At 35.8% G+C, this 15,850-nt stretch overlaps 1 protein-coding gene across 3 annotated transcripts in view; it reads right to left on the minus strand.

Moving 5' to 3' along the window:
- LOC110465579 overlaps positions 1 to 15,517 on the minus strand; it is a 58,506-nt gene extending 42,989 nt beyond the window's left edge. For all 3 annotated transcript variants that reach the window (XM_021521505.1, XM_021521504.1, XM_021521503.1), the window contains exons 1-5: positions 15,423 to 15,517; positions 13,073 to 13,472; positions 9,132 to 12,714; positions 7,818 to 8,730; positions 7,250 to 7,372 (exon numbers count right to left, since the gene is read on the minus strand). In XM_021521505.1, the coding sequence (XP_021377180.1) occupies positions 7,250 to 7,372; positions 7,818 to 8,730; positions 9,132 to 12,714; positions 13,073 to 13,387 (4,934 nt within the window). In that variant the 5' untranslated portion in view covers positions 13,388 to 13,472; positions 15,423 to 15,517. The remainder of the gene's footprint in view (positions 1 to 7,249; positions 7,373 to 7,817; positions 8,731 to 9,131; positions 12,715 to 13,072; positions 13,473 to 15,422) is intronic.
- Between the last annotated feature and the right edge of the window lie 333 nt (positions 15,518 to 15,850).

The raw sequence follows: 15,850 nt of genomic DNA on the forward strand, positions 1-15,850 counted from the left end.
TTAGACAGAGTTTGCTGGAACAATAAATAAGGAAAACGTGGGGGAAAATCTAATCTCAGAGCCATGCAATTTTCATGAACCTCGTAATTTCCACTGTACCTACTGGAGAAATTTAATTGCCTGGCTTAATAAATGTTATATCTCTTGGAAACTCAACAATGCTGAAAAGTCATTAGTGTTTGCACCATATTTACACCTGGAAAGGACATTTAAACACAGTTTGCAAATCAGAAAGGGATTAGTGTAGGGCCACTATAGCAAGCCAATAAATTATGGTCGATAATGAAATAATTGTCAACAGCTTTAAAGTATCAAATATGCTAAATAATCAATAATTTAATTTAGGGTTTCTGATCCTGAGTTAGAGCTTCAACAATTATCCGTGGGTCTATTGATTTACTGAGTTTTCTACCAGAGATATATGTACATCTTTATCTTCAGAGAATTCAATTTGAGCTCTTGCTATTTTCAGTTATCTTTGTAACCTCTGGCTACTTTAATTTGAAATTATTGATTTTGACCCACTGAAGTCATCATGTGATCTGTATCTGAAGCTGTTATGTATCCTTTGGTGCGTGTTCACTATCAGAAAATACAACCTGACAAATAGGTTTTGTATTACACCTACATTGTACCTACAACAATCTAAACTGAAGTGGTACCTCCATCTTTTTTAATATTGTAGTCTAATTTTAGGATTCGACTTCACAGTATTTAGGTCAATAGATAAATTTGATTCCAGTCTCATGATCAAGTACAGGACACTTAACCTAGATAATTGATTGTGCCAGTCTACCAAGCTGTAAGAATGAACATCAGCGGTCTGGGAAGTAATGCTTCAACAAACTAGCGTCCTTCCTGTGGTAATCATTAACTTACTTTGAACAGTCTCAATAAAACAGAATATTGCTGATACCCAGTTACTTGTTAATCTTGTAAAATTTGTAAATGTACATCTTGTGATTGGCAAATAATTAACCTAATCCTTTTTTTATGGCTTTTTTGTTTGTTTTACAAAGATTGGTTAATATTTATAAAATGACACCGATAGGACAAATGAAATGCAGTAAAAATAGTTTAAATAATCATTTTTATCAAACTAAACACAAAAAATCTTTGCAAGGCTGAACACGTAAATGCTCAACAAAGGTTTGTAAATCCAACCAAGACTTGTGTTTGACAGCATGTTTGCTTTCAATCACATCTAATAAAATTCTCAGGTCAGGGTCCCGGACCAATTTATAATGGGACCCTCTATAACACTATTGGGAATTTCCATCTCCAGCATAGCAAATAAGGATTTTTTGTCAATTACTTCAAACAGGAGTTGTAAATGGTGTATATATTCTGAACTTTTTAATTGTTCTGTTCTGTTTATGAGAATGAAACTGTACATCGTGCAGTGTACACATTATTTATTTGGTTTGCTTTCAGCAAAAATGTACAGATGTTGCTCTGATGGGCTTTAAATTCCAACAATAAATGTGGCTTACATGTGGAAGAGAATACTAGGATATGGTTGCATGTCAAAAACATGTCAATGAGCTTACTTCTGCTTGGACGGTAATGGAGCTAACGGCAAATTCTTACCAAAGAAACAGAGCTAAACACAAAATTGAGGTTTAGTCAGTGAAGTGGAAAATATAGGTCACTGTGACCTACCTTTGATATATATATTGGTGTGAAGTACTCCTAAGTTGTATCTTTGTGTGGAGGTGATAACTGCAGATCAGACATCATTTGATTTAGTACAGAAAAACAGCCATGTATTATTAGCCCCCTCCCCCTTTGTGTTTCAAATATCATCTTCAGTTCAGAAAAAATAGAGTACATAACCCAGTAGGTAGGTAGGCATTATTTTCATTTTGGAAAACCATTTTACTATGCTTATATAGAGCAGGAGGTCTGACTTTAACAGTGCATATCACTAAATGCCAATAAAAACTTGAGGGTAGGCACGAAAATCTAGGGTAGGTATATGTAGCTATAGGGTAAGCAGAAAAACAAGATTTTTTTTAATATTTGGTGCTATTGAAATATTATGTTTGTGGTATATGTCATCTAGAGAAACAAGGACATCCTATCACTTATTAATAATCATTTCTGTCCAAAGTAATCTGGTGGTGTTTTTTTTACAGCAAACCCCATTATCTACTTGAAACGTGATGGCTTATATATATGCACCTCACTTTATTACAGGTGTAGGTTTTTTTCACAGGTAACTTTGATTTGTCAATTATTAAGACTACACTACAGGTGTGCCTTCCACACTCATTGCAGTCGACTGGTACAAAAATAGACTACACCTGTACAGGTACAAAACTTCATTACCAGTATATACCTTCAGGACAAAACTCTGGGTCTAGTTTGAGAAAGATTGGTTAGCCTTCATTCATAACACATCTTGATCTTGAAATCTTTTATAAATGTTGAAGCTAACAAGTAATACCCCAACAAGGTTTGGTAGCATCTCCAAGTGTTGCAATTCAAATTGGTCTTTAAAATAAATTCAGTCTTTAAATAAAGAAGTTAAAATATGTGTTTAAAGAAGATGTTGTGAAAAAATGTAGAAAAGAATCAATTTGCATGCAGCACTCCAGCAGTGTATAAGCTGTTTTTTCTTCTATACTACATGTACAGCTTAGGTTGTACACGGATATCCAGTTGATAGGGACACTTACATTATGATCAAGCTCTTTTCAGACCACTATCACATTGAAACATACTTGCTAACTCTCCTAATTTAGAAGGGATACTCCCGATTTTGGACCCTTAGTACTTCAACCAATAAAATTGATTAACTATTCCTATATTGTAAGATCTTAAGATTTCATCGTAAAGAACAACTCAAAATATGTCATTTTCAAGGGTTATTTTGTCTCCAGGGGGTATATACACACATTATACAAGTATTTATCACATAATGTACTATCTAGTGAATATACCCATGTCATATTATTTTGCGGATTAACCCATTTAATATGACCTATATCAGCCCTGTAACCCATTTAATATAATTGGTTGTAAGTTTCAATTGTTTCAATTGTGACGTCACGTCTAGGACAAGTACATGACGTCACGGACAACTTCATGCACTGGATTCAAAATGTTTTTTTTTTTTACAATTTAAGGTTGCATGAAAATTGTCGTTTTACACGAATAAATGCCACAAATCTTGATTATGTGATAAAAAGAATCTTACACTCGTTTTCAATTTATGAAACTCGTGACAAATTCTCATTTTAGCGAGAAAATTCTTACACTCAATTCATAAATCTCATATGAAATGGAAACTCATGTAAGATTCTATATGTATATTTTAATTTTGAGCATGCAGAATCTCCCCCATCGAAATTCAAAAAGTTTGCAATAATGCTGAAATGTCACCATTTCGACACAGCAGTACGACATTCCGTTCAGTCACAACATTTTGACAGTAGCTTACTGGTTTATATCTCTTATAACTGCTATATAGGTTTTATCTCTCCCAGTCAATCACGTATTTAAAAAAAATAAAACCAGTGTAAAATAATTAAAACCTCGCATAACAAGACAATACACTATTTTTACTAAATATTTATCAAGTGTTACAGGAGAAACAAACTACACAATTAAGATGATGGTGGTGATGCATCCACGAGCTAGTTCACAAATATAACCGTGTAGGTACACGTATTTGTAACAGAGAACTGGAGATTATCTCCCCTAATTGGGCATTACTTGCTTTGTACTTGACCGATGATACATGACCTCCAATCCTCATATCACCCAAGCTATTGAAAGTGTTTTTGAATCCAGATAAAAGTTAACCTTTGACCTATAGATAAAGGTCATGGTGACCAAAATATACACTGCCCACCCCTTGTGGAGATGATGCAAGTATAATTCAAGTTTCATGCTTCAATAACTTAAAATTGACAGCCTCGAAAAGACTTATCTGAAAACTGTTTACTAATTTTCAAGACCTTTGACCAAAAGCTGAAGGTCAAACTGACATAATCATGATGCACTGTCACCGACATAATCTATATATAAAGTTATTGTATATATACAAGATTTGAACATTTGGACAGCCCAAACCAACTTAATGGACCCCTCGCGATCGAGTTTTAGAGAGGAGTTGTACTGTAAATGAATTTTGGTCAAGACATCTTAGCATGTAACAGAACATGACTCGAACATTTTTTCCCACAATTTGTAAGAATGTGCTACACATACCAGAACATTTAATGTGTCATCATACCATCAAAAGTTAATTTATATGCAAAATAACGTACAGCTATTTACATTAATTGATTAGGGCTTTTTATCACCAAATGGTGTCCTCTATGTAATTAACTTAGAAGTTATGAACCATGACTCATTATCCCTAATCTGTATTAATGTAATGCCCGTCAAGGTTACCACTCCCTTTGGGATCTGGCGTATATACTAATACTAACATGCCCCAGTCAGGCATCAATTTTACGCTGATAAGTGAAAATACCTGTAGAAACAACATAACCGTAAATAGTCCCCAAGCTGGCTACATTCAATGTTATAAATTAATTAGAACAAAGCTCTTGGCCAGGGCATCGCATGATGTATCTATATCTTCCTGTAACCAAGATCAATATCTGACAATACAACAATCAAGTGACTTGTTGTGGGTTAGGTATACCACACACTGACTAGAGACAGCTGTGCATGCCAATACACAGGTACACACACCAATCATGTAATTAGTCACAGCTATTCAACACTGCTGCTTACTGTCTTATCACCTTAATCTAATCATCACAGGTAATGTCGGATATACAGCCATACATTGTTTTTAAACATTCATTCCTAATAAATTACCAGTTTCCTTAGCTTACAAGTGTTAAAGTCATTTGCATGTTATGCCTTCTCTAATATTAACGCTTTCTTACACTGTGCACAAGATTATTTATTTTTATTTGAATTCATCAAATTTGATTCTATTTTTGATTTGATACAATGAGTATCGAATGCATACCTAAAATTGTTGCTTTTAGGAACGATTTTATTTTTTCACTTGAAATCAAATTCCCTTTTATTTTGCAACCAATGTCCTGTATATATATTATTGGCCATTACAACTTGCCGTTTTCAGAACGTCATGGCATGCTCGATATGTAATTTTTATTGTGTCAATACTTATTTCCATTCAATAAAAAAGTGGCATCAACATTAGAAGTGCAAAGTCATCAATCACATAGATATTTTTGAGTGTGCATGTATGCCTCTTGTAAACCTTCATTTCAAATCAGTGGTCATACACTACATTGTAGAACCAGTTTCTGCAGTGATTAAATAGGGTTATTAATTACTGTAAAATCTAACATACTATCACTGAATTCAACTTCTGCTAATTATCAACTAAAAAACCCACAAACACTATATATCTTTCCACACACACTAAATATTCTGTTTTTCTCACTTTACATGTAAACAACTCAGCATTCAGATTTTTTTTCAATGTTCAAGGTCATGCTTTTATTTCAATATTACAATTTAAATCACTTGTTGCAGAGAGGTAGGCAGATGCTGATCCATATCTGTTTTTATGGTAATGGTAAGAGATTTCCGTTGAGGCGACCACCATACAAGTTTCACTATGCCTCTGGCTGTACACGATAGCACCAGAAATCACATGACCCCAATTGCCCGATAACTTTTCCATTGTGAACTGTGAAGTAATACAACTCTAAGTAGTCTACCATCTGTCATTGAATGCAGGTGTTTCATACATCCGTGTACACAATGTAACCATAAATTATTTTTTTCAGTAATAACGGGTAAAACCATATTTTGTGTTCTTTGTCATCAAATGTCTAGAAGATACTTATTTTAATTTCTGTATACCCATTTCCTACCAGAATACATCCTGTGTATACTACTTCTCTGTCAGTATAAACATTGTGTGTTCTTAACAGCGTATATATCTTGTGTAACCTTATACTGACCAATGAAAATCCAGCTGTGTATCCTTGTTCCTAACAAGTATAGATCTTGTGTATTCTTATTCACAAATATAAACCTCAGGTATACTTGTTCCCCACAAGTATACATACTACACATCCTTACTCACCACAGGTGTAAATATTATGTATACTTCAGAATAAGATTCATCAGTTTAGTATGAATAATGATTTTCAGCAGTTTAGAGTCATGTAGTCATTTACAATTTTTGCTTGACAAAGGGAACAGACATTTTTGAAAGCTCGCAAAATAAGTTTTCAACTCCTGTTTGTGTTCAAAGCAAACTTTGACTTAATTGTATACTTATTTTCCCAGCATTATAAATCTTGTGCTTATCCTCCAAAAGTATAAATATTGTGTTGACTTATTCTCCACCTGTGTGATGTTGCAAATAATTATTCCCAACCAGTATGAACCTTGTCTATACTTATTTCCCACCATGTAAATATTGTGTATACTTATTCCCAATCAGTGAAAGCTAAGAGTTTATACTTATTCCCTACCAATAAATATTGTGTCTACTTGTTCCCCAGCAACATACATATTGTGCATATTTATTTTCCACCAATATAAATATTGTGAATACCCATTCTCCGCCAGTATAAACCTTCTGAAAACTTATTCCCAACCAATGTAAATATTGTAAATGCTTATTCCCCATCAGTTGAAACCTTGCATACACTTCTTCCTCACCAACATAAATACATGTATAATGTATACTTATTTCCATATTTATTCTAATTCTCAACCAGTATAATCTTGTGTATACCTATTCCCCATCAGTATATATATACTGAGCATACTTATTCCTAAAGTTTAAATCTGTGTTAACTTATTCTTCACCAGTAAAACTTAAGCACGCCTTGTTTCCTGCCAATATAAATGGTGTATAGTTGTCTCCCACCATTAAGAATTTGGTCAATACTTATTCATCACTGAACTGCTTTCTGCAAATGAACTTTGTAATGTCACATAGTTAAATTTTACCCTGATGAATTCTTGGTCACTGTTTCCCACAAATTGTATATTTTGGGGTACGCTTTAAATATTTTAAAGATTCTGTACCCCCCTGAAACTTAGTTATATGGGACAGTTCTTGAAAAATTGGGAGTACAACCAACTATTTAGGGGATAATAGCTTTTTCTTTTTCCTATTTATTTAGGACCTGCTTGGTGTTTAGTGTATACATCTTATTTACTCCTTGCCCATATTTATAGCTGGTGTATACTAATATAAATGCCCTTATGGTAAGAAACAAATACTTACTCTTCTTCCTTGTAGTGATCGGAGAACAGGCCTGCTTTCTGGTATTTTTTCTTTGGCATTTGGGGGCATTCTTTTTTCTTCCCTGCAGCCCCTTCCAGTGGTGTCTCAGAATCAGATACATTTCTGTAGGATAAATATCAATATATAAACTTCAATTATTTATGAACCAATACAGATATAATTTAGCAAGCCTAGTCTCAAAGCTATCAAACAACTTAACAACTAAAATCAGATAATATGAAATATATCTCATTATAAATACACAATATGTATGCTTTCTTACCATTAGGAAACTCCATTTTGCTTAATCTCATCTAAATTGTAGATTAACAAATTTTTGCTGATCAAGAACTAAATGTGAAACTGGTTCACGTTTCAAAAAATAATTTATCAAGCATAAAAAGGGCTTAGGTGGAATTTCATTACAATGACCATAAATTTGGCTAGTTTCCTATCATTTGTGAAGTCCCTTTTAAGGAATAATTTTGATATATTTTCTAGACAAAATGTCGAGATATATGAAGAATGTCTATTCACATTCATTTTCTTATTTTGGTAAATTTCTTACCCAGTGTCCGCTTTTCTAAATCCTCGCTTCTTCTTTCCCTTCCTCTTTGGTTCCTTAGAGCTATCAACTACATTGTCTGATGCACTCTCTTGCTGCTGCTGTTTTGGGGAAGGCAGAGGTTCATACGAGGAACTCACCGACCTTATCACAGATTCAATAGTAGCCTCTACTGTGTCTACAGACTTGCATTCGGCAACTTTGTCCTCCTGAGAATTAGCACTATCCACCTTTTTATCCGATGGCGAGACAAAATCACTATCCTTTAACCGAGAATGAGACTTTTTTCTATGTAAAATTTTTGTAAAACGTCCACACTTTTTGGTAGTTTTTGTATCATTCTTACTACCACTGTCAATGAGATTTTTAGTTCTTGGTCTTCCAACTTTACCCACTATACGCCTGCCTTTTTGAAGTAAAATTTTCTTTATTCTTCCTGCCACAGAAGAATTAGAAGAAAATTTTGCTGCAGCAGCTGAATTGCTGGCATTGGGACTAGAATTTGATTCCACACGAGCATACTTTGGTTTGCGCCCCCGTCGTTTTGGTTGCGGGACAGTCGCCTGTAGCTGACTACACTCGGTGCATGAAGAATCTTTACTTTTCTCAGTGTCAAAATTAACAGACTCTGCAAAATGAACATTTGGATGATCCTGCACATGACATGCATTCAAACTTTGTTCAGATAGGCTTTTTGGGTTGACACAACTTTGTACTGTCACATGATTAGAACAGTTTGTACTACAGACCTCTTTATTCACACTGACAGCACTCTGTTGTGCCTCAGTACATGTTGAACTTGCAGTGTTGGCAAGCAGTGGAGCTTCAACAACAACTTTGGGTTTCCTACCCCGCTTTACAGCAGGCGCTGCACCCAGCTTTGCAGGCAACGTCTGATGTTCTGACCTCCCTGCATCTGTAAATTCAACAAAAAAGACATTTTTTTTAAAGAAGCTTTAATAATAAACAGTTATTAGTCCATTAATTGCAATTTTGATGAATGTACGTACAGGTATATTAAGTTTAGTTGCATTGTTACTGACATATTGAAATCTTTCATTACATCACAAGACAAATGGTAAGTTATTCAGCTTTAAGGTTTAAATCAACAGATATGTATACATATTGCAGTAAAAAAACATAAGACACAAAAATTTAACAGTTAAAATCTTGAACATAATGATCACATAACATCAAAATAATTGTGCTGCAATATAGTATACTGTACTATCTAAAAGATATTGTTTGTGTTCCACACATTTTAACAACAGTGTCATTAAGTTTGAATATGAACATGAGTTAGAATTAATACAACACCTGTTGCTGAAACCACAGGAGGCAACGGTGTCTTCCTAGGCCTGCCTGGTTTTCTTTTTTCGGGAGGTTTGATGGGGTTTGGTGTCTCTGTATCAGCCACCTGCTTTTGAAGCAAGCTTTGATGTTGCATGATAATGTTGGCCTGAGATGCAGAGAACAACTTGTGTCGTTTCTTTGGGGGTAAGCATTGTTGACTGTTGATGTTGATGTCTGTAGGAGATGGGAGCTTGTCATCAATGGAGAAACTTTTCTTCCTTACACTTTTCAGTTTCTCTTTAGCGAGCCACTTTTCGATGAATTCAAATTCTCTCCTGGCTTTCATTTTTTTCGGCTTTTCACGCTCCATTTCCACAAATCCACCAAGCAACCTTTGGTCTTTTTTCTTAGGTTTCACATTGATTTTGGTGAGTTTGAATATACTAGGTAATGGCACTTCTCCAGGTTTCACACGGATGAAGGTTTCCTCACGGTCAGATATGGCTAAGCAATGAAAATTGTTCACCACATATTCCAAATCTGACAAAAACATTGGATCAACAATATTTTTGTGTTTTGACTTGAAGAAAAGGATCTTCTTCCTTCTCTGCTTTGCTTGGAATCTGATTTTCCGCAGGTAATCTCTACATGGTGATGTTGGTCCACTTTGCACACTACCACTGGTATTTGAGTCGAGTGAACTCCTCGAGGTAAACATCTGACTGCTTTTGTCTACAAAACCCAAAGCTGTCTTTGCGCTGGCAAGCTTGAATTTAGAGCCTAAAGCTGAAAACCTACTACTAAAGTCAGTTGTATTGGGGACAACAGGCTTATGCTTTTTCCTTCCCCGCTTTTTGTGCTTCCGCATCATCACATGGAGTTTTGGTTTGCGTATTTTAGGAACTATCTTTGGAGATCTATTTGGTATTGGAGACAATGATATGGGTGCCAAAGTTGGCTCTATGGTTTCCAAATCATCTTCTATCTTTTCCTGAATTTCCTGATCCATCTGCGGTGAAAACTGTGACTTAATAGAATCTTGTACACTTTGAATAAGTGTATCAAATTCGTAATCGTCAACTTTCCCTGATGTTAATTTCACACTACCTGTTTTCACGCTTTTGTCTAAATCAAGTAAAGGACGTTTACGAGGTCTACCTCTTGGCCGCTTCACTGATTCACTTGAGGACGACTTTGCTGGTGAAATGTCTAACAGTTTTGGAGGTGACATGTCTGATAATTTGTAAGGTGACTGTGACACAGCAGAAATATCAGACAGTTTGCTTGGGGAAAAGTCTGAAAGTTTTGATGGTGAGATATTGGACAGATCAAGCTCTAATGCTGCATCAGAAATAGGGAGAACTTCTGGTATATCTAATTCAGGTAGTTTTAACAACTCATGAGAAACAGAACTCTGGTGATAAACACTTGAAAATGTTTGACTTGTAGCTGCCACAGGGTGATGATAATGATAATGAACCTCTGTAGACCCAACATTGGTGTTTTCTGTTTTTTTCTTAATGTTCTTTGAGCCCTTTGGCCGTCCAGGACTTCGCTTCTCTACTGTTATATCTTTCGGTTTTGGTGGCCTTCCCGGGCCACGTTTAACTTTCACTATCGGCCTCCCTGTACCTGGTGGCCTTCCAGGACCACGCTTTTTGATAGTTGTACTTGTCACATGCAAAGTTTTACTAGACAAGGGTGGTCTGCCAGACGTTTTACCAGGGGGTCTGCCTGGACCCCTTTTCTTTTTAATCTCATTTTTTTCCGGCAGTGTCTCTTTGCTTGAACTTTTCTTTAATCTCTTTTTCACAATTTTTGTAGGATTATCTAACTTAATTTTTTTCCGCGCAGACAGTCCAGGATTCTCTGGTGACACATCCAAGTTAGTCATGTCGTACACAGAAGCAGGAGAGCTGAGCCTTTCATTAAAGTCCAGAATCTGTGATGAAGGACTAGAATTCTCTATTTGAGTAGGCATTTGACCAGTCTTTAACAGGTTGCTGCTTTTATGTTTCCTTAAAAACTCATGCTTTTTAGGAAGCCTGCCAACCCTTTGCTTTTTCTTGCCAGGTGAGGGCGACGATGAAGAATGACTGGGACTATATGTACTGAAAACATGGACATCACTGAAAACATGAGTGTCACTGGTTTCACTGTCACATCCACTGGTGTCCATTGTCTTAGTTGTGTCAGACATCAGGTGCGCCCGTGACGGCGACAAAGATTTATGGCTAATGGGGACACCTAATGCATTTCCTAAGTTTGGGGATTTCGATTGTGATGATGAGTTTACACTTTCAGTTCTATGTAATGATAGCGAGTCAGCTCCACAAGATAAACCTTTGGAAGGTTGAACTTCAGATATGGTGGATGACGCAGAAGACATACCCGTGGACATTATCACTGATGTGGGAATACACAATGGCTCTTGCAACACATGCTGATTATTGTGTGAACCAGTATCTGACAATGTCCCCGAGTTTGGCGATTCATTCCCTACAGGTGACCCTGCGATGGACTGATCATGAATTCCACTGTCCGGTGACACATTTGAAGCCATATTATCCAGTCTTAGCAAGTTATCACTGACATCAGAAGCACAAGGTCTAGATCCTACTAACTGAGATTCATAATCGTCCGTATTGTACCTAGTTTCCTTGTCCTCAGGCTCACTACAGTTTGTTTTGTCACTGTCATGAGAAGGCACAACTTGAGTTCGGTCATTGTTCGCTAACGATTGGGACTTATTTTTAGGAGGTCGACCAGGTTTAACTCTCTTTTTGATTGGCTTGGTTGATGTTTCACATTTACTACTGTTGTTAGTATTGTTACTCGTCTCACTAGGGGGAAGAAATCCAAATGCCGTCATTCTTTCAAATATGTTATCATGTTGTTTGTTGTCTAGACTGTCCCTTGCCGAGGGATCGCCAGTGCCATCAGCTTCTAGTGCAGTTGAACTTTTTATTTCTGAAGTCATGTCACTTCTAATTTCACTATTTTGAGAATCCTTATCACAGGTATTCGAAACATGATTTCCAGCCGACTCATTTTCTTCACAATTTTTTATTTTTTCTACATCCATATCACCCATATTTCTCTTTTCTATCGGTGTAGGTGTTCTGGTTTGCTTGTCAGTTTCCTTAGCCGCCATTTTCTCAGTCAAGGTTTTCTTCAACTGAGTGAAATCAGCTGTGCCACACTTTGATGATTTCTTATTCAAACCTTTTGAGGAAGATTTCTTACTATGTTGATTCAAAGAGGGTGATTTTCCTTTTGTAGCTTTACTACTAGTTTTGCTATTTGGATTTAGCTTACCACCCTCATCAACTTCTTTAGAACACTTGTTTAACAGAGATTGACTAGCACAAGCAACTGGAGGTTGATCATTTTCGTTGCTATTTGTTTTCTTTTTAACTCCGATACTTGTGCTGGTGTTAAGAGTTGACTTAGATCCGTTCTTATCTAATTGCTTTCCTGGATCCGGACAGCTATCTTTATTGTGGAAAACATCATCACTGTCTGTTGTTGCATTTGCAGATGAGACTGAAGTCTTCGGACACCTTGTTTTCCTGACATACTGCACACTGGCAGTTCTTGATGCTTGCTGAAAAGGAAGATAAGAAACATTAGTCCGATATCTTTTGAATTTTATATTATAAAAATTTAATGGACTATGGGCTTTGATCTGAATATAGAGGCAGATATGCCTGCGTTCAGAATAAACAGAGTTTGTTTTATTAAACAGCAATGAATTGAAATAACTTTCACTTTAATAATTAATAAATGTGCCATTTTGATACATTTTACAAAAAATTAACCAATATTCCTTGGGAACAGTATGGCTATGATAGATTATAAGTGAAAGTAAAGTGCTGGTACTCAAGGTGGAACTTTTGAATTAACTGCTATTAAACCAGTGTTGTGATTACAAGGTATTTAAATGACCACTCCTGTTTGCATACCTCAGTATCCTGATTGTACAAGCCTGTATCTTCCTCAGAACTGTCACTTAGTTCTGATAGGATGTTGTCCTCATCTGCTGATGGAGATGTTTGTGACGTTGAACTTTTCCTTCGGGCAGAAATCTTGAGTTTTAATTGTCCTCTTGAATAGTTTGTTGCTTGAATTGAGAATTCTTTATCTGATGAGCTGTATTCACTGTCTGATGATCCCGACGTTGAATCAGTACTGCTAGAACTGGAGTTTGAATCAAGGGTGTGGTTGGTATCCTCCTTAGAACTTTGACCCGCACAGGCTCCTGGCCCCGCCCCACTCATGTCTTCCCCACACAACCCCAGGCCAAAGCCTTCGTCTTAGTCATATGGTTGACTGACCAGACCCGTTTCTGCAGTGAAGGACAACCTGCAAGAAAAAATATATTGCTATATTGACAACATAGAGGGATGATTAAAGGGAGTTAACCCAAGTCAGCAAATCTTTAACCTCTATGGATATTTTTCCTGAATTTTGTTTCCTATGTATATTAATAGACTGAAACTTACATCTTTAATCAGATAATCAGCATAACAAAATTAACATGTCTCTAGTCCAGTTTGCCAGGGTCCGGGATGCACAATCCATTTGTCCCATGCCCAATTTTTTTCACAAATCTGCATGTGGGTGATAACTCTAAATGTATAATAGTAAATAGGTAGTTTCGGAATTAAGATCCATCTTTTAGAGAATTGACTGAAATGAATGCATGACAACAAGAACATGCATTAAGGCCAGCAATTGCTTACATATGGTTAATTAAACAGCATCATGTTCTGACATAAAAATAATAACTAGATGCATTAGAATTAACCATCACAAACTACCTTAAATATCAGGTGTATTTCTGTTTGTTATTCTTCCTATTGAAGCTGTTTAATTCACTATCCTGACATTTTGTTCCGATACAGCAGGTGTACTGTTAATCTACATTACATTATACTGAAAAAATAGTAGCTTCGTGTATGCATGTAGCTGTGTCGGAGGTTATATAATAATATTAGCAGCTTTTTGTTTGACGGGTCATGATCGATGTTAGTTGAATATTCATATGATTTTTTACCTGGCCAAGGCATACTGGTAAAAAAGAATCTCATCTGATTTGTATTAAACAGTATATATACACTGGTGCTTTACTTATATAACTACAGGGGTTTACTATTTCATTTAACTAATCATTATATTATGTTTGTACGTTGCAGGTAGCAGTCATCCTTTAGGTTTAAGAATTCAATAGAAGGAAGATATTAATTCTCACTTATGCAGGAAGATATTTTGCCAGGTCATACTTGTTATGGTTGTTATTTCTAATTTGTAGTTCAGTAATTATTGCCTAATTTGTAAATGAGTGTATTGTTGATTACACTCGTGTAATATAAACTTCAGGGTTACTTTTTGAATGCCCATTATTACCTAAAATATTTTCATAGTTGACAGGTTTGTGGAATTGGTTCCCCAATAGTGTGCAACACCCATCACATTAGATATGTTTTCTGTATAACATAACATTAACATGAATATATGAAATTGTTAAGTCTTCAAGAATATAGTATTTACATATATAAAATAGTGATAGTCGGTTCAGCCCCAAATACTAAACACTAAAAAGATGATTAATAATTGATAGATCCTATGAGGCTAACTCTTTTCAAAACAAGTTATTTACTATAACAATAATAAGGACAAAATATTCTTTTTAAACAAGATAATACATGAGTCAAGTGAAGGACCTGAGGGTAATTAACGGGATAAACACAAATATGTCAGGATATCCTCGTCTGTTGTTATTTGGGTCAGTGTATTGTGGAATACACAACACCAAAACAACACATTTATACACGATTTCGTTTTGATATAAACGTGTAAATACTCGTGTTATTTATCGCGTAAACACTGTTTCGTAAATCCATCAATCTCCATTGTATCCCAATCGATTCCTTGGCTGACAAAACGTAAATATGATTCGAGTCAGTACAATACACACTGTTGATTCACACATGGCAGGTAAATCACACCGTCCGACTTGTTTATCGCACATGTACCGTAGTGCAAGATTCCATTTCAAGTTTGTGTTAATCAGAGTATGAATGTTTGCAACTGGGAGTTGCAATATAAAACACAAACTGTGACGTTATTGCACACAATCGCACCTTTCTGCAATGGTTCACTTCAAAATCAATCACAGAAGAGAAGCCAAGGAAATCCACACACGCATCTTACCGTCTTACCCGCCAAAACCACGAGACGTTCCAACAATGAAAGACATATATCGACTTTAAATTCATGTATATATATCATGGAGATCCATATTGGTCTTACCTGTTATGTATTCAAAGTGATTAAAACGAGAAACGGAATAATCACAGATTGCCAATTCAAAACACAATCCACTACGCCATAATCTATTATGACCAATATGGCGTTTGTGGTTGGGAAGCGTAGGGGTATTAATTTCCTCGTTTCCGAAAAACAATAAAGTAGGTAAATTTTACAAAGATTTTAACCAGTTTGCATATATCAATCAATCACAGATTGTTAAATACTAGTTTCGAGGTCAATGTTTAGTTTGTCCGCATAAAACTGAAGAAGACGTACAATATTTTAATGTCAAGGTCGTTTTAGAAACTGTGGCGTGTCAGCCCGGATGAATTGTAAAAGTTGTTTTGGTGCAATTCATATGCAAATGACTAGACGCGTAAATACGTTTAATTCTCCTAACTGTCGTCACCGTTTTGTGAATTTATGAA

Source organism: Mizuhopecten yessoensis, unplaced genomic scaffold (assembly GCF_002113885.1).
Source record: "Mizuhopecten yessoensis strain PY_sf001 unplaced genomic scaffold, ASM211388v2 scaffold11091, whole genome shotgun sequence".
NCBI lineage: Eukaryota > Metazoa > Mollusca > Bivalvia > Pectinida > Pectinidae > Mizuhopecten > Mizuhopecten yessoensis.